At 43.0% G+C, this 19,338-nt stretch overlaps 1 protein-coding gene and 2 long non-coding RNA genes across 4 annotated transcripts; 1 reads left to right on the forward strand and 2 right to left on the reverse strand.

Moving 5' to 3' along the window:
• Positions 1-6,610: 6,610 nt before the first annotated feature.
• Positions 6,611-8,915, reverse strand: HMGB2 (high mobility group box 2). Of its 2 annotated transcripts, none has more exons than XM_064417713.1 (5): positions 8,850-8,915; positions 8,202-8,371; positions 7,889-8,034; positions 7,621-7,795; positions 6,611-7,153 (listed from the first exon to the last, which is right to left on the reverse strand). In XM_064417713.1, exons 2-5 carry the CDS (start codon positions 8,349-8,351, stop codon positions 6,998-7,000), a joined length of 627 nt encoding a protein of 208 aa, XP_064273783.1. In that variant the 5' UTR covers positions 8,352-8,371; positions 8,850-8,915; the 3' UTR covers positions 6,611-6,997. The 2 variants fall into 2 exon arrangements, with proteins under 2 accessions (XP_064273783.1, XP_064273782.1); XM_064417712.1 differs by having other exon boundaries at positions 8,774-8,908.
• Positions 8,916-9,008: 93 nt separating this feature from the next.
• Positions 9,009-13,846, forward strand: LOC135299161 (uncharacterized). Its single transcript, XR_010361206.1, has 3 exons — positions 9,009-9,091; positions 9,999-10,096; positions 11,349-13,846. It is a non-coding gene; the product is annotated as an uncharacterized LOC135299161 (long non-coding RNA).
• Positions 13,847-13,864: 18 nt separating this feature from the next.
• On the reverse strand, positions 13,865-19,336 carry LOC135299162 (uncharacterized). The gene is made up of 2 exons (XR_010361207.1): positions 17,614-19,336; positions 13,865-14,205 (listed from the first exon to the last, which is right to left on the reverse strand). It is a non-coding gene; the product is annotated as an uncharacterized LOC135299162 (long non-coding RNA).
• Between the last annotated feature and the right edge of the window lie 2 nt (positions 19,337-19,338).

Here is a 19,338-nt window from a genome sequence, read left to right on the forward strand (position 1 = left end):
GATGGCAATAGCAGCCTTCTGGCTGAACGTCCCTGGCAAAGGGAAAATGAATTGAGATGATATTTTACTTCCCTGGAAAGGGCTGCTGGTGGCACTGTGTGTCAACTAAGAAGGCAGCATGCCCAGACTGCTGTTATACTACAGCTTTCAGATGAAGAAGCACAGCTTGGAAAAGGCTTTCTGAACCACGTGAAGGCACTAAGGTGGAAATAGGAATCAAAATACAGCCTTTCCCCTTGAAAGTTGTGGGAGGATTGTCCCAGGAAAATATTGTAGGGCAGCATCTTCCTAGAAGCCCTGACATTAGACAGGAGTAGGTCTTTGGGTACAGTGTCTTCTGAATCATCTGTATGTGGGGGTGCATGTTCCCTGAGTTAGACCTGTCACGGGAAAAGTGCATTAGCACTTGTGGGAAGCAGCTGGGCCAGAGCCATGGAGACTGGTACTGGCATTTCTGAGGGCTGGTGGTGAAAACACCCCACTGCAAGCTGGTGAAAACACCCTTCCATTCAGCCAGGGACTTTGTCCCACTGTGTCATTCTGCACAGGAGACCCCGAGCCCTGCCTGGCAATGCAGGCTTTGCCAGCCTCAGCCTGTGGGATGGCTGCAGCACCTTGCCAGAGCCCTCAAGGCCATCACAATTGCCCAACAGACAGCTACAAATGCAGCTTTTGTGTTTATATTTCTGAGACAGCAGAAAGTGTGGAAGAAAATAGAACTGGATGAAAGTAGAAGCCTTCTGGAAGATTCTTGTGAGTTCATAAGAAGCAGAGATTTGGGAAAAGCTGACCAAGAGAAAAAGCGTGTCCAGCTCTGGAAGGGCGGCTAGTGATGCTGCTCTTTTGATTGCACTGAGGAATGCACTGAAGTCCTGAAGATGCCAAGGAACCTCTAGAGATACAGCTAATCAACCTGACAATGGGAAGGAAAGCTGTCTGTCCTGCCATCTGGGAGAGAAGGTAAGATCTTGTGAGGTGTTGATGAGGAAAACAATTCTGTAACCCTGTGGCAGAATGGGGTCTGGTTGCTATTGATACTAAAGCTTTTGAGGATAAAGTGGTATTGAATGGGCCATTTCCAGTTGGAGATAAGAAACACTCCTGGGTTGTTTTTTTTTCCTGTAACATTATCCCATTATCTTCCAAGTCAGTATAAGAAAAATGGTGTCCATGTTCCCGAATTATTATGGGCAAGCTGAAAAATATTTTGAATTAGGATAAGAACTGAACGTAACATTAAAACATTAAGCACATCCAAGATCAGATCAAAGGCCCAGGTAGCACAGCACTCAGAGGTCAGAAGGACCAGTGTGATGAAAGAGTGCAGGGCAGAGTGAAAGGATGCTGCAAGGATACTTGTCTGACCTTGTCTCTGCTTCTGGCATTATATAACTCAAGCACTTTCTGACTAGAGATGGCATTTCTATTTAATTGTATAGAATTTCTCCAACTGTTGTTTCTGTCTAGGCAGACTTTAGTCACATGCCATCTGATTTATGCAAAAAGTTTTAATGTTTCTGAAGAGGCATGCTGGCTCTGCAGTGCACTCTTCTGCTGTGACAAATCAGTGAGATATAGGCTTGTTATGCAGGCTTGTTAAATGTCTTAATTCCTGAAGGGGGAGTCAGTGGTGGGTCAGTGCAGAGTTCAGCCAGCCAGGAGCTGGTTTCAAGGTAGCAGCACTGACAACAACATCAATAACCACTCATTTTTCAAAGGGCCTTTCAGAATGTTGTGGTCTTGTCCACACAAACATCATCATTCCAGCTCTGCTGAAGAAATTAGTTATGGGTACAAACTTTACCATGAGATATTTGGGCCAGGAAAAAATTACAATAGCCATAGAACTTAAAGGTGGAACATTGGATCTGCTAGCTATAAGGATTTTTCTGGTGGCTGACTTCATATTCAGTCCTGGAACATCATGAGCCTCTCCAACACTGAGGCTAAGGGAGATAGTTGGTTTCAGGATGTCAGGATAATCAGACCAATGTACTGGTTCACTGACTAATTGGTCCTGGCCTGTGACAATTAAGTAATTTTAGGAATTTGTGTAGGGAGTCATCTTTTTTATCAGGTAGATCTGAATCTTATGTTATTCCACAATTAGGAGACTTAATGCATCCCTGAAGGGGTGTGTGCATTGGAGAATGCAGCAGTGAGCTCAACATCTGGGCTCTGTTATGGGGTTCTTGACACTGGATTCAAATCGGATCATGGAAAAGCAGATGGGTTGTGATGCAGCCCATACAAGAGGCTGGCCCAGCAATTTTTGGAAATGCAGAGCTTGCTGGCCAAACACTTAGATATTTCAGGATGTGTAAAGGAATAGAAGCCAAAATGAGAAAACAAACAGAAAAATCTGTGCTAAGTCAAGTGAAGTGGGATCAGCAATCATCAGCAAATAATCCATCACTGAACAATATGTACTAGATTATGTACCAATGTTATAGACCAGATGCCTATGATAAACTTATGAAAAACATTGGCTAATCAAAGGTAAAATTCCTGTTTCATTATTTTTCTGATTTTCTCTCCACAACCTTTTGCAATTTAATTAGTGTTCTAGGAGTTTTAAAGCCTATATATACTGAATATTTACAGTTCCCAGGTCTGTAGCTGTTCTAATCAAGACACACATACACACACATATGCATATTTAGTTTTACAGACCACAGGTTTAGCTTTGGAAAAATAAGACCAGCTTTGTAAATAGGCTTTGTTATTTGATGACCTAAGAAAAAGGAAACCTTCTATTCCTCTAGGAAAATTATAAGGCAATACTGAATATGTGTTTTGTTTGTAACTCTTTTACCTGATAATGCCTAACATGCTATTTGCTTTTCTAGCAAACATTCATTATGTCTTCACAGCATTATCTGTTACAGCTCCAGAATCTCCTCCAGACTAATGTAATTTTACCCCAATATTACCCAACACTTGAATGTTAGGCCTGCTTTTCCCCCTTCACATGTGATAGAGGAGCACATATTAACACGTAATACAGTTTGTACTAACACCATATTTCACCTGCTGGTTTTACTGTTCTGTCACTTCAGGCTGCAGGCTGGCTTTGCAGATTTTCACTGTTAGCTCTTGTTATTCATGCAAGATCTTCCATGGTGACTTATTTCTTTTATGAGAAGTAGACCAGAAAAGCTCAAGTAGACCAAACCTACCTGATCTCCTTTACCTTAAGGTTCACAGATTTCTTCAAGGAATATTTACAGCTCTATGGAACATCTGTTCCTCTGGTGAAATCACAAGTTCTGTTTAGCCATTTGTCCAGCAACTCTCAGCTGTACTGTGACTCCTACCAACTTGTCCTGTGGACATTCTTGGTCCAAAGCTCTCTGCATCTCCACAGAATGTTCTCTAAAAATTTGTGTCGTATTTGTGACCTTCCATTCATCTACCATTTAGGACAGTTTTAAGTGAAAAAAATATAAGGTACGGTTCAAAGTTCAGCCATTTCATCACTTGGATTTCCTTAGAACTCTTGGATGAATACCATCTGTCCTGTCATTTTGTTTCAAGTTCTTTTACACTTGGATTTGAGACAGATGCTTCACCATGCCTCTTCCATTAAAAAAATTTTGTCAGGAAAACTGCCTGAAACTCTTCTACAAGGTTAAAAAGTTTTCTTCTAGGCATTGCTACTGTATCTTGAGCATGCATTGTCCCTGGGACAGTTTGGCAGCTCTCTTGGTTCTGTGGATGCACAGGCTTTGGATGAGTTAATTTTCTTCCTAGTAGCTGGTACAGTGCTGTGTATTGGATTCAGGGGAAGGATAATGTTGATTTAGTTGTCACTGTGCAATGTTTACACTTAGTCAAGGACTTTCCAGCTTCTCATGCTGCCCTGACAGTGAGGAGGCTGGGGGTGCACAAGGAGCTGGAAGGGAACACAGCTGGGACAGGTGACCCCCACCACTGAGCAAACAGATACTCGATGCCATAAGAGTCAGCATAAAACTAGGGTGAAAGCTGGCTGAAAGACACTCTTTGGAAACTGGCTGGGCATTATTTGCTTGTTTTTCATTTGCATCACTTCATTTGCATTTTTTTATCTTTTTGTTATTTCCCTTTTTAGTATAATTTATTTATTTATTATTATTTTATTTTAATTATGAAGTACTTCTGTCTCAAGGCATGAGTTTACTTTTGCCATTCCAATTCTCTCCCCTTCCCACCATCTGGGGGAGCGAGGGGCTGCATGGGGCTTGGTTGCTGGTTGGAGTTCAGACACGACAGATGTGTTTGAAAGTTGTTAGTCTGTTTTCTCATGTTGCTCTGATGCTCTTTTGCTTTGCCACATGTTGCTGTGTCTGGCTTGTTGATGTGCGGGGATTTTTTTTGGCTTCGTGGTTTAGAAATAACTTGAACTTTCTAAAAAATGCTTTCCTACATTTGTTATTCTCTCATTCTTCCTCTTTATCCACCTCAGACTTATTTTTGGTGGTCTTTTGGTCTGCTTTACAGTGTGGGATGTCTTTATGCTGAACGTCTAGTGCAATGTGAGAGTTCTTCCCAGTGCCTGCAACCACTTTGGACATCCCTTTTAGTTTTGGTTTTAAACCTCCCAGTTCACCTCCAGTGAGTTATTTCATAAGTTTGTCCATATTGAGCAATGATGTGAAAAACTAATTTAGCTTTTCTTCTATGGCCTTATCTTTACTGAACATTCCCTTTACACTTTGATTACTTATTAGTCCTTTTCAGCAAGTGCTCACAGATGGGCATTACATGAACTCCCTGACCTGACACATCATACTTTTTAAAGCTTAATTTGAAAACAGTAATTTTCATGTACTCTTTTCCATTTGCCTTTATATTGAACATCCTTTTTGCGAAAAGGACAAAATATGTTTTGTTTTTTTTTTTTTTTAAATGTTAATTATCTTTAGTCATGGTATCGTTCTCAGTTGATAGATCAGCCTGGTGCAGAGTTTTGGGTGTGCAACTTGCACGGACACCTGAAGAGTTATATTTTGTTTCAATTAAAAAAAATTCAAAAAGCAAATTAATCAATGTTCTATGACTTTGCCCCTCCACTGCAGAAAATTTAAATAATGTTATCAGAAATACTTCATGAAGCATCACTGTTCTGCCCAGGGAGAAAATGTTAGAAGTGAGAGGACATGATGGTGCATTTCTACAGGGAAGTCTGAACAGGATGTGTTAACAAGATCAGCATGATCTTGGATACACACTGTAACAGGGACTTGCCTCTAGACAGAAGAATTTTTGAGTTAAGGATACAGGTGCTGTAGGACTGTAAATTCTACAGCAAAATGTTCTTGAGCACTGGAGGTGCTGTCCTGCCTCTCACTTCTGGTTTATGCCTGCGGCTTCAGGAGATCTGAGCCTGAAAAATGGAGCCATTGATCTCACCTGTGCCAAGTTATCTCTGGCAGGCCCAACATGTAAAACAGCAGCTAATCCTTCTGATGCCACTTAAATATCTCAGGGGGAGGGTGGGGAGGAAAAAGAAACTCTGGGTTTCTAAGGCTCTCAAAGATTAACACCTACTCCAGTATATGAATTGCCTTTACAGTTACTTAATTTCTCTGCTTAAAAGAATATACTGTTTTTCTCAAGCCTCTTGTTTCAGAAAGTGCTGTTATCTTTGACCTATTCAGTGACATTTACCATAGTAAAGTCCTGAAAACACTTTTTATCTTACACATACTACAATGATGGGACACAAACTTACTTCATAAGCTAATGGACAATAGCAATGCATTTTAAATAAAATCTTGGAAGCCTGCCCTTTATATTACTTAATTTTTTAGACATTACACATTTCAGGGCTGGGCTTTTCAAGGGCTAATAAAAGTTATTTCCTGGTATTTAGCTCAACAAATTAAACTTGAGCTATTTAGTTTAGCTGCAGGATCTAAAATTCCCCAGTTGAAAATATTGTTAGGTACCTAGATTTAAGCTTTTATATATATTAAAGTAAAATAAAAAGTGAAAGCCAAGAAATAGTACAACTGGTGACACTGTTACAGCCATGAACAGGAACACTTGTTCTTTACAAATGCCTTCTCTTTCTGCAGGAATCTACTGGAGGCAGACATGCCAACATTTTTCATGCTGTTCTGCAAGCTGTGTATTTTATGAGAAGCCGGTAATACTAGAGCCAGGGGGAGAGGGAAGGAGTAGCAACATCTGGGAAGACACACCTCTAACCACATCTGTCTTATAGCCAAGGCCAGCGACCCTGAGCTCTGGAAGAGAAAGTTCCAAACATTCACTCATTATCAGCTACTATGCCAAAACAAAGGCCTGTGCTTCAGCAGTCTGGGGAAAGATAATCCAGGAGTAATTATCCAGAACTTCACTACTTAAGAGATTTTTTTATCACCCACAAGGTAACACAGGCAAACTCTACTGTAAGGAAAGCATCAGTTTTAACTAATGGTAGTGTGAGAGGAAATCAGTTAAAGCAGTTTAAGTGGCAGCAAAAGCTCCAGGAGTCAGTGCCTAAGGGACTTGCCAGTTCTGCACTAACAGCAAGAGCCCAAGAACACTGCACGTTCCCACACAGGATTCCAGCATTCTGGAGGTCCCCAGCCTCTCAGAAACAGCATGAACACAAAAAGAATAATGTACAACATTTTATTACAAAACTGTTAAAAAAGTAATACAATGCAACAAAATACTACAAAATATAAGATCAGCTATTTAAGCTACCTTTGTTTTACTTAGCTAAAAAGAAACACCTGGCTATCAGTCACTGAATTTCAATAAAACCATTAAATATGCAGAAACAGCAGAAACATTCAACAACTTTTGTTTTTCCAAACCGAACTGTAGCAGCCCTTGGCTACTGCTTACATTACAAATTGAGGTCTCCCTACAAAGAACCACATTACCTATACACAATTCTGTACAGATTTTTATACTGAAGCTAACAATGAGCTGCACTTGAGTTCACATTCTTAGCAAAATATTGGATTCCGAGCATAAATCTTTACAGCAGGACATTCATTTATTCTTCATCCTCATCTTCTTCCTCCTCTTCCTCCTCCTCTTCCTCTTCTTCCTCCTCCTCCTCTGGTTCTGCTTTCTTCTTAGATCCTGCAGGCCTACCCGGGCCCTTCTTTCCTGCATCACTCTTGCTCTTGGCACGATATGCTGCAATGTCCTGCAAGAAAAATGCTTTTAAGATGCTAGCACTAGAACACTGAAGACAAATCTGTACTGCTTTGGTATTTCAGTACTACTGCACTGCACAGGTCAGATGCAGTGCATGCAAAAAAGCGGAATTTCTACCTTGGGACTTTCATGCTTAAATCTTTAAGCAAAAGAACATCCAACACAGTTTTAAGAATTTTATGACTACTGTGGAGTCTGACTATGTTTTAGCAAGCAGGTGACCCGTTTTCTGGTAGTAAGGCATCTTACTGATAAAATCTCTAGACATGCAAAACCCACATCCAGGTTCTCTGTAAGGGTTCCAGATACCTCCCCACACCCTTCCACGTGTTCTAAAGGGTGACAGAAAGCATTAAGAATTAAAAGCCCATACCATATGGTGTGGGTGCAAGACCCAAGTTACATATTTACAGTGAGCTCCACAACTTTAACTTTGTTGTATTTCTTTTACTGTACCTTTTCATACTTCTCCTTTAGTTTTGCAGCCTTCTGTTCATATGGCTGTCTATCTTTGGCCGACTGTTCAGACCACATTTCACCCAATTTCTTTGCTGTATCTCCAATAGACAAGCCAGGATGCTCGTTTTTGATTTTCGGACGGTGTTCAGAACAGAAAAGGAAGAATGCAGATCTACATCGAGAGACAGTGATTAAAGTTAAGTATCAAGCTACTAAAATACTTTTTTCTGGGGGGGGGGGGGGAGGGAGTCACAGAAACACTCACGGTGGTCTTTTAGGAGCGTTGGGGTCCTTTTTCTTTCCCTTCTTCTCGCCTTTGGGAGGAACATAGTTTTTCATCTCCCTGTCATAACGAGCTTTGTCTCCTTTAGCCATTTCTTCAAACTTTCCTTTTTCCTTGCTTGACATTGTCTGTGGACACACGGAGGGGAAAGAAGAGTCTGGATGAGATAAAGCAGCTCCTGACCCACTAACGCCTAAGCAGCAGCTGCTACCAGGGATCTTTTCCCAGCAGCCCGCAGCAGGGGCGGGGGCTGGCCTGGCATGGGCTCAGCACGGCCCGGCCCGGCCCCGCTCACCTTCCACCGCTCCGAGCACTTCCGCGAGAACTCCGCGAAGTTGACGGACGAGTCCGGGTGCTTCTTCTTGTGCTCCTCGCGGCACGTCTGCACGAAGTAGGCGTACGAGGACATCTTGCCCCGGGGCTTGTTGGGGTCGCCTTTGCCCATGGCGAGGTCGGCGCGGGTCCCTGCGGGCGGCGGTGGGCGGGGAGGCGGCGTGAGGCGGGGCCGCGCCCCGGGCCGCTCCCGCCTCCCGCCCGCCGGCGCCTTCCCGCCGCGGCCCCTCCGCCCGCGCCCCCCCGGCCCGCGGCACCTTCCGCCGCCGGCCGCCTCTCCCCGCCCCCCGCGCCGGGCAGCCCGCCCGGCCCCGCCGCCCGTGCCCCAGCCCTCCCCGCCGGGGCCGGAGCCGCCGCCGCCCTGCCGGCCCCACCCGCCCGCCGGGAATCCTCCCCTCAGCCCCGGCCGTGCCGCCCGCCCGCCGCGGGTGCCCCTCGCTGCCCCTGCGCCCAGCACCGCCGCTGGTGCCCGCTGCTCCCCGCTCTCCCTCCGTCCCTCCCGGCGCTGGCGCTCCGCGGGCGCGCGGGCCTTGCCTGGCTGGGCGAGCGGGCGGCGCGGGCGCTGCTGCCTCAGGCGCTGCTGCCGAATGGTGCCCGGCCGCGCACTTACCGCCTCTTGTTTTCCGCGGCACTGCCCGCCACAGCAACCCGACCCGCGGCGCCCGAGAGCCCGCCCCCCGCCGCAGCCCATTGGCTGCCGCGCACGTTCAAACTGCCCGAGGCTCCGCCCCCTGGCGCGGGGGCCGGGCGGCATTGGCTGTCTGCCGCTCTGACGTCAGCGGCCGAGCTACTCCCGGGCTAGGCCGAGCGCGAGGGGGTCGTTGGCGCTTATACCCGTTGGAACCGGTTGGGGTGAGGAGAGCGGGGGGCGGGGCTGGGCGGAGCGCGCTGGGCGGCGATTGGGGGAGAGGGATGGTTTAAAAAACCGCGGGGGCCCTCGCCATTGGCCGGCGGGGGCTGCGGCCGATCTGATTGGGCGGGGCGCGGGGGCCGCAGCGTGGTTTAAACATACAAAGGGAGCGGGGCCGCCGGCGGCGGCTCCCTCAGCGCCGCCTGCCCCGGCTCGGGGCGGCCGAGGCAGCAGCGCCGCCCTCCGCCTCTGTCCTTCCCTCCGTGGGGCGGGGGTGCGGCTGGCAGCAGCGGCTGGCTGTGGAACTGGGCTGCACGTTGGGTTTCGACCCAGGCGAGCCCCGTTTCTGGGGGTGCCCCAAGCGGCCCGGCCCGCCGCGGGGCAGGGGCTGCGGGGGTGCCCGCCCCCGGCTCCCCCCGGACGGAGAGTGTCTGGTTTGTCGCTGTCCCTGGGCAGAGAGAGCTCCTGCTCCCTTCCCCTGGCCGCAGGGGTTTGGAAGAGCCCGGGGCCGCTTGTGAGCGGTGTGCTCCCGACTGGGGCCGGGGCAGGCACGGCGCTGGGACGGGAAGGTGCCGGCTCCCCGAGCCTGGCGCTCTCTGTAAAGCGCAGGCTGCAGCAGTGGAAAGCCTGGGACCCAGTCTCGGTCGAATTGAGGCTTTAATGCAAGCCACGCCCGTGGTTTGCATTATTGCTTTGAAGTGTGCCGCTAGCAGCAAATCTGGCACTTTGGGTTTGGGGAGAAAACTGAAGTTTTCGTACAGTCACGTGTACTGCGATGTGACCCCAAACTACATTGTACTGGTTTTGCTGACGTTGGTTTTCTCCTGTCTGATTATTCTCATCCAATTCTCTCCTTTGCATAAGTATTCGTAGTAATCTAAGTGGCTTTTAACACCCTTGTTTTTTCAGGTGTAGTTTATAGCCCTAGTGAGAAGCAGGTTATTACTTTGTTTACTGAAGATGCGGTGCCTTCAGTAGAACTTTCATCATGTTAATCTTCCTCAATGGTAAGAAAAAACAAATCCCTGAGCTGTGTGAGCGTACTGAGTAGCTGCATGTATGAGAGGGGTCAATGTCTTGATTTCCAGCCTCCCCCATTCAGAGTTGCTTAGTATAAGCACTTATCAGGAACAGTTCTTCAAGCTTTTCTTATTTCCCTTCTGACAAGTACAGGTTCATGTGCAACAGTTCACTAATGTGGTAGTAAATGCCTCCTTTATCCCTGTTTCATTTTAAGCTTTGTGTGTTTGCCCAAACTGCAGCCCTAAAAGCCAAAATCTGCTACAGAAGAGGGTAATTGGGAGGTAAATTAACAGAGCAACCCACAGATTATGCATTCCCTCTGCAGATGTCAAAGCCTTCACAAGCCAGTTATTCAAAACCCTGTATCACGTATGTGGCTATTACTTTTGATAGTGTTTAGCATACAAATAAAGCTTAGTCTTCCTTACCTCCTAAAATAACCATTTACATGGGGAATGTTTCATGTTCTGGTTTGGGCTTGTTATTGCTGTATTCCACTGCTTCTCTGTAGCAAATTAATGTTCTCATCTCTATGGTACTGAGTTCTGTGTAGGTCTATCTGTCCACTTTGCAGAGTTGTTTTGTCATGTGGCTTTGAAAATGCTTTTACTTCATATTTTACATGGAAAGCACTATTTTATTTCATGAGTTAAGCTGCCAGATCACTTATTTACTTTGTGGTGAACCACCTCTGTATAAAAGCTACTTGTGAAGCGTGTTCTTGTAATAAAGCAATTTTGTAAAAGATGGTAGAATTTTACAATTTTACAATACTGGTGTGAATTGTAGCACAACCATTGGTGTCTGTGGTGTAAAAGCATTCCTTGCTTGCCAGACTGACCTAGACACTCTCTGTCAATTATTGGGGGGGGGAAGTTTTAGGTAAGTTTTATTAATATTTTCACACTTTAAACATGAATATAGCACATTCATGGAAAAAAATTACTTTGGAACACTCTTTGGAAATTTTGTGATGTAATTGCAGTAAGGCTTCTGCTGTTGCATCTGTTTTTATATCTGCTCTTAAGAATGAAGAAAATTATTGTGGAAAAGCAGGTGGGGTGGGAAAGTGTAATTATTGCTATGGGAAAAAATGAGATCTGCCTTTCAAATGACTTAATCAAATGCTTTAAGAAAGAAATTAGGATTTTTAAATTTTCTTACCTGCAGAAGAAAGCTTTTGTACACTTTGCTAGACCCATAGTGTGTTGTATTATGCTGTCTCATCCAACACAGGGCACATGAGAAACCAAAGTAACATCTGTCTGTCCTCCAACAAGGAAGGCAGTATTGAGAATTTTCCATGCTTGAACATGATAGCTTCCCACAGCAGTGCCAATGCTGAAAGCCCTACCACACAGGAATGCTGATGTTAGGAACTTGTCATTCCCAAAGCTGTGCCTTCCTTCCAGCACCCTCGTGCCTGGAAAAGCACTTCTCTGCTTCCATAATAAGCTGTCACTGTTTTTCATTGCTCCACACTGTTCCTTTTCAGACAAAAACACAATTTGTGTCTCCAGAGATTCAGTCACTGTTACTCTTCTAAAGCAGTGATCTGTGCAGTATTGACTTTGCTCGGTACGCGTGGTTAATTTATTAACCACATGTGCATGACAGTTGTGGGGAAGAAGCATAAACTCCAGGACTTGGAGTTACTTCAGTGTGAATAATTCTGCTCATGAAATGACTCTTGGGTTTTATAGCTCCCTGGCTTTGAGCCCTTCTGAGTATCTAATCTGCCCCATAATTTGGGGTGCTATTGTTAACTCGGCTTAATCTTCAGTAAACTGCAAGTGAGGAGAGATAAGCAATGAGGCTAGAAATGCTGGATAGAAGATAGAGAAAAGACCAGATGGGTGAGACTGGGTTACAGAGCTGAGAAATGGATTTAAAGAAAAGTATGTCACGGACAACAAAAATGTGTGATTGGAGTGATACTGTCATACTCTACCTCTTGGCTTCTGTGGGCTGCTTCTAGAGCTTTTCGGGATAGTGGTGTCACTGTGGACAAAGCAAGGGAAGAAAGGAACAAAGGCCTTTTATTTGAATTAAATCATCAGTGGATCCATTACAACAGATACTGTTCAGCTGAGGAGATTGCAAACTGCAGTTGCGTGACCTTAACTCTGACCAAACTTGCATTCTGGTGTATTTATTAGTGATGCTGTCAGTTTTAATTCAGTGAGCTGGATAAGGAAGGTCTACTGTCACTTCCCAGAAAATCTCTTAATAGCCAAATTCCTTTATGGAATATGCCTTAATGTAGCCTAATGGCAGTAAAATTCTGCTTTGGAAAGTTATTACTCTTGAGTGATAGGCAATTTCTTCTTCCGGACCTGAAAAATCAGTGGATGAATAATGAATGTGAGGTAAAACTGCTCTCTGTTTTAATCAAACCAAACTTCAGTAATAGGAATGGAAGATGTTGAAAGAAAGCAAATTTAGCTTTAATCAGCAGGCTTCTTTGTTGCAGAAAAAAAGATTAAAATTCAAGACACAAAAAAACATTTAAGTAGGTCAGTGCTTTGAAAACCCTTTTAATGTGGATTACAAAGTCTACAGACAGCAACAATGTTTTAGGCCTATTTTTTGTGACCATCTCTCACTAGATATATGGACCTTTAGGACGAAAAACAGAAATCAAAACTATTTAAGCTACTGCTTATCTAAGTTCAATACAAAACTTATTTTGTTGTAGTGTTCCAGTTATAAGCAGTTATTTTCTTTGTACTTTCATAAAAACACATATAACTGCTGCTGCCTAAAAGTTTATAAAACTGGTGTTTCTGACAATATCTTAAAGAATTGCATTAATATCTTAAAGAATTGCATTTAAGATAACGTATCAGAAGTTTTTTTGTTGTTGTATAACATGTAAATAATCTGTATGTTGTAAAAATGAAATATATTTACCCTTTAAACATTAGGGTTTTATTATGTGGGCCGTTGTAAAGCCTGCATAACCAGTTAAGCAGCTCATAGGCAAATGCAGCTGTGTTAGTTACACCAGGCTGGGTTAGTCTGAAAGCTCAGGAGCTTGTTTTGACTTTGTGCTGTGTACCCAGTCCCTAAAACAAAGGCAGCCTGCACGAGACACTGTCCGGGACAGCTGCAGAGCACAGGCTGAAACTGCAGCAGTCATATGTTAAGAAATAAACACAGCAAATCTCTAACACAGATAATATTAGGAACAATGGCAATTCCTGATTACAATAATTGTTACCTGAACTCTTTCAGTCTTAATTTGACAGTAACTTTTTTTGCATTGGGTGTACAAGCTTTTAACTTTTTTAAAAATGGTTTTGCTTTTCTATTCACCTGGCTTTCCCTCACTTTCTTATTTTCATTCAAAGCAATACTCATGCAACATTTTCCCCTCAAGGTATTTAAAAATGTTCTTTGTTTTGCTCTACTGCTAATCCTTTTTTACAGGTATGAGAAGAAAACAGCAGTTTGTCTTTAAATATTGGAAAGTTTCACAGGCAGCTTAGAGGGGCTCTAAAATGTGGATAGCCCTTATTTACAGCAAGAATATGGTTTAAATGGGTAAAAAACTTTCTATTCTTTTCTCCACACCCCCCCCCCCCGCCCCAAACTGTTCCAGTGTTGGTAAACATTGGTACTTTGCCTGAAACATATACACAATTTACTCTTAAGAAATGGAATTTAATTGCCAATAAAATTGTTCTGTCTTTTGTGAATTGGAGAGCATAGTTTGAGAACTTTTTTCTCCTTCTAAGACAAAGGGTTGGACTCCATCTTGCCCTGGAGGTGTGACATCCAGTGAGGAGATCCACAGAGGTTGTAGTCACAGTCCAGCTTCTGATCAGTCGTGTTTGACAGTCGCTGCTGGTGCTTGCTGCTGCCAGAATGAAGTCCTGTCAACCCATGGTGACTTACAGATATGGACAAACCAGAATGTTTTGTTCATACCTCTGTCCAGTCTAAGGAACTGTTTCCTTCTGTGGTTGTGTGGGCTAGAAACTTAAAACGAGGCTGAACCTGACAGCAGAATCTGTTTCCTATGTCACTGCAGCTCTAAAGTCTTCTGGGAATGACAGTAGTGGGGGTTGACAAGGCTGTGTGTCATGGGCTGCAAGAGGAAGTAAAAAATAAGCAGGTTTGGCTGGTAACAACCAAGTACCCTGTAAGCACTGTGATATTCATCAACATACTGGTCTTTGTCTTGCATCCAGATAGTGGAAAAGCTTAAATTAATTTCAATGGGTCTCATTAAACTTAAATGGGTCTCGAGTGTTGGTCATGCATCATTGTTAATGTAGACATTGTTGGGAATAATTTATTCTGTTACTTCTGGCAACTGGTGCTGTGATATGTGTCATAGAAATGACCACAGGATACATGGGTGATCTGAGGCTAGAAAGAAAACTCATGAAGTTTTGAAATTGTTGATTGAATCATCAGTCTCATTTTTAGCCATGGTTCCCATGGGATTTTCCAGCAGCTGATGATATAAATGTATCATTTCCTTACAGCACCCCATTGCATACCCTACTCTACACTGCTAAAGAACTTTACAGTAACAGGGGAGGTTGAGTTTGTTGGAATATAAGCCTTTCTGTATCTGTATCTTTTATCCAGAAGGAGCTCTGCAGGACATCAGAAAAGCATTTAAATCCCGATCGCATGTGAAATTTTATTTATTTTATTTTATGAAAGTGTCTGCATTAGTATCAGACTATGTTGTTTTTACTGAGGGAATCCAAGTATCTAACTGATGGTTTGGTGGAAGAAGTGTTCACCTGCTCTCAAGAGGCACTTAAAACCTGCTGTTAACTTCAACTAGAGCTAAGTCAGACCTAGAGATGCAAAGACAAGGGCACTCAAAGAGGCTCTTAAGGCTGCAGAACTTTCTCGTTTTCCTTTCTGTAAAACAAGTATGTATCAGAAGAGGATGTGATGGTGTAACAGAGCCCTGTAGATTCCAGGATCCTCTGACAAAACCTGAAAAAACCTCTGACAAAACCTGAAATCTGATGATGGTGTAGTATGTGTTATACAAAGCAAGAGGTTAAAGCCATTGTCAGATCTGAATTTCTATAACAAGAAAACAGTAGCTCACAAAATGCAAGACTGTAGCACAGAGTACAGTATGTACACTATGTACAGTGCTTTTTGTAGTATCAAGAGTGCATTAGAGACCAGCAAAATTTACTGAAAAGATATGACAGTTAATCTTACAGGGAAAAAAATCTGAGCAAGTTTTAATTTCATTTCAATGGATTGAAAAATAATTCTTAAGCAATATACTACATTGGTCTATTACTAGTAGTTAAATTTTTATTGCATTACACAAAACCTCTGGGGGTGATACAATATGTTTCAGGTAGCTGCTTTATATTTCTGAAGAACATGAGTGATGATTTAATGGAGTCTCTTTCTAACTGCGATCTCATAATGTGAAACAAAATGTTAATTAGAGCAACCTGGATGAACAAGAGACCAGTGACTGTGAAGCAGAGAGGTGCACTTGGGTTCAGTGGAGGCTTCTGAGGAGGAGGAGGAGGGGTGTTGAAACTGAGGGGCATCTAAGGCAAAGCTGGAGGTTGCCTTCTCTGCTTCTGTGTGGTCATTGTGCTTGAGCTCCCTCTCCTAACACATCCTTCATTGTTTAAGTCCACTAGCGAACAATTTGTCAAGTACATTTAACAAAGAACATAACATCATTTTTGCACATAAGAATGATGCCTTCTACCTGAAGATCCTCTCATGCTTCCTGTAACTAATGGCTTATTATGAAAGAAAATTTGCCCAAACGATTAAGGGGAGTGTATCATAAAACTTTAAAGCTTTTACAGTACATGGGTTTATCAGTTTTAATCCTAAATTATTATTAAAATAAAATATGTCATTTTGGACCTTCTTTACTGCTTTAAATCTTTTGATAAAAGCCTTTGTTATATATACTCCTTTATACATCTTGAGTTTCCATTGTACAAGGCTGAATGCCTATAAAAGAAAGACTGGCTTCACCTGGATTCAGACCTGGAGATAATTCTGGTTAAAGTTATGATTTTTTTTTCTATTACTGTACTTCTTGAACCATATGCAATGAGGTCTATGTGTACTACTAATACGGATTAGGTTTTGTTATACAATTTATTATCTGAAATTATATTTTAACCATCCTAGCCTAAAACATGTAAAGAAGTATATATATATATATATATAGTCTGTAGGCAAGTTCCAGTATTTGGGTCTATGCTTTAACAAATTTGGACCATAAATTGGAAGCAGAGCAACAGGCAGTAGCAGGTTAGGTGGTGCTGGAGTGGGAAAGGAAAATGAGTTATTAAAAATCAGAAAAAAAGGGAAAAATAAAATTAGTAGTACTTGTTTCTGTTAAGGAAGGAGAGATTTGGTCACTGTTCCTTATCACGGTCCATGAATGCTTGCTTATCGAATAGGTTGCTTTATTAAAATGACCAGGGTGTGGTGGAATTTGTAGAATTTCTCAAGTGCTTTAAAGGAATCTTTTTTCATTGAAATAGTTATAATATACAACAAATAAAATGTGTATTTGCTGAGGAAAAAGGTATACCAGTAGTTTTCCTCATTATTCCTTTTGCTAACAGGATAATCTCAGGTGCTGAACACAAGTGCATTAACATACCCTTGGACTTCAAGTGAATGATACCTGCTGGGGAAGGAAATCATCCTCTCCAGCTGAACTTTATGCCATGGAAATGCATAAAAAATTGCATGAGCTGCATTTATCTTCCAGGATTGATTACGAGTAACGTGTTTGCAATGTGCTTGCAATATATCTGAGGTGATGTATCTGATTATCATTCTTCTCTCTCAAATTACAAAACACATCAATCAAAAGCTAACAGGAGCTGGGACATATGGCATCTCTGAGAAGAACAAGCTGCTGGGCTCCCACCTGTGCCTGGTCTGCCTCGGTGCCAGGAGGGACCACTGACTTCAGAGCCTGGGAGCTGTGAATTCAGACTTTTTGGGATGCTGTAGCTCCTGCTCTTTCTGCATGTCACAAGTCATCCATGCTCTCTTCTTGGCACCCCCAAGGGATAAAGATTACTGCTGCCTTCTGTACTACTCAGCTCTGCTGTGAGTACTAGTGACGTGTCATGTACAGGGTAGTTGGTTTGGAGCTGCTGCTTCCTTCGAACTGATCTAATTTTTGAAGTTTAATCAGGATATGGTTGCAATGCTGCATGTTTTTATGTTTATTTAAAATACGCCCGCATACATGCTTACTTATATCTGACTACTTACAGTACCCAGTACTAGAGTTTATGTTAAAAAATTGTCATTTTAGACAACATACTCCACAATGATTTTTCTTTTTATTTCATGTAGTCCAAGCTTCATGAAAGTTTGCAAATCCATTTTTGTAGTAAGCTTCATACTGTCTGATAAGCCCATGTAGCTGCAGCTCTTTGTATTTTCCATCCCACATGTGATGCAAGATTAAAAGTGACATGATTTCTTTGTTACTGTAAGCAGGTGTTCATACCAAATGAGGTGATCATCTCCAGTCACAATCCTGCCCTTCCACTGCACCATCCTGTGTGCTGGGGCACCCTGCAACTGAGCAGGAAAGCAGAGCAGGATTAAATCTAAACTATTTTTCTTGTTGCTAGCCTAGTTGTAACCCAATAGAGTTTGCTGTGCAGCCACAGCAATGTTTTTATGGGCACAAAGAGGCACAGGTGTGAAAAGGAGCAGCTTACAGGAGAAACAGAACCATCTTTCTAAGTCCCACGACTCTCTTATCATGACCTAATCATGAAACTATGATACTACTTTACTTGAAATTACGCTTATAAATTAGCATCTTGGCAAGCACGGCTGGGTAACATAATCAGGCTTTTAACTGCTCCCAAACTGTACAAAGAGGATCAGAAACATTTAAAATGCACAAGTGATCTTTCCATCAAACCAAACAACAGCAGCCAGACCCAGATAGACATATTTTATGCTCACAGTGAGGTCAAATCCATCTGAAAAAAAAACAAACAAAAACCAAAAGGACCTCAAAAGACATAGTCCAAGAGTCTAGAAATTGCTATTCATGACCCAGATTTCCACTGAAGAATTCCTGGAACTCACCCTTGTCCCACTTTTCCCGGATTTTAACATCTGCTATGATTGTTATTGGGGTTTTTGTTCATTTTTATCTTAATATTATTACAGGTTTTGAAAGTTTGAAACCACAATAAACTAAAAAAGTGAGTTAAACCTTTGCTGCCTGAGATTGTTCAGCAGCAGAGCGTGGAATTAAACCTAGGTATTATACAGTCTTCAGTTTGGCTGATAACAAAGCAGCGTTCAGTATTTTTTCCAACTCTCCCTCACTAATCACTAAAACGTGCCTCGTGGATAGCTGCAGTGGCTTTACGCTCAGTGCAGCTTCAGTTACTGTATCCTTCCTTCAGTCGCGGCAGTGGGACCTACCCTCATCTCTAATACCCGGTTACGCAACCAGATTAAGGAGCCATCTGCAGCACAAACTGAAACTGCTCTATAATCGTGTTCCCGGCTCACGCAGAACTTTGGCTTACGCAGGATCTGTGTCTCCTTGAATTATTCACCAGCCTCCCTGCTACTTCTCTCCTTCTTCCAGTTGGAAATGCACAGCAAGGGATACGGTCAAATATTTCAGCGATTAAATCACTGCGCTTTGAGCACGCTCAGCTCAGATGCCGTTTTCTGAGATTTAAAGGAATATTTGCGGTAGTTCAAAGGGAAAGCAAAACCTCTCCCTTCCTTGTGCCTCCTTTGAATGTGCTTGAAAGGACAGTAGATCAGAGCTTGCTGCTTTTGCCACTCTGCCGTCAACAGCTGAATTGTTAAATGATTTAATGCTAACGCATCTCTTATGTAGCTTTGCAAAGCCTCAAAACTAAAAATACCTGCTTTTGTCAAGCATTCTCAGTGTCTATTTTACCTAGCCGTGTGCACAGCAAGATCTTGGTTCATCATTAGCGAAAATAATTCTGCATTCTCAAGGCTTTTCTGTTGTTACAGTCACCTTCACTAACAAAAAGTCCTTTTAAATGACAAAACTGGGAAGTCGCACTGTAAATCGCCTTTGTCTTCAGAGGGCTTTGCCACAGGAACGCAGGACGGAGCCCTAACTACGTGTATTGTCAAAGCAGCTCTGACAAAGGCCGGAGCTCCGTTGGTTTTCTGGGGATCCGCAGAGCCGGCGGCTGCGCTGCGGCTCCCGGGGAGCTGC

This window comes from Passer domesticus, chromosome 4, assembly GCF_036417665.1.
Source record: "Passer domesticus isolate bPasDom1 chromosome 4, bPasDom1.hap1, whole genome shotgun sequence".
NCBI lineage: Eukaryota > Metazoa > Chordata > Aves > Passeriformes > Passeridae > Passer > Passer domesticus.

Bases quoted from the DNA above. Each gene is read 5' to 3' on its own strand.
- HMGB2 (XM_064417713.1), bottom strand. From the start codon at position 8,351: ATGGGCAAAGGCGACCCCAACAAGCCCCGGGGCAAGATGTCCTCGTAC. The intron at 8,035-8,201 runs GTGAGCGGGGCC...GTGTGTCCACAG, and splicing joins AGTGCTCGGAGCGGTGGAAG to ACAATGTCAAGCAAGGAAAA. The intron at 7,154-7,620 runs GTACAGTAAAAG...TTTTTCTTGCAG, and splicing joins TAAAGGAGAAGTATGAAAAG to GACATTGCAGCATATCGTGC.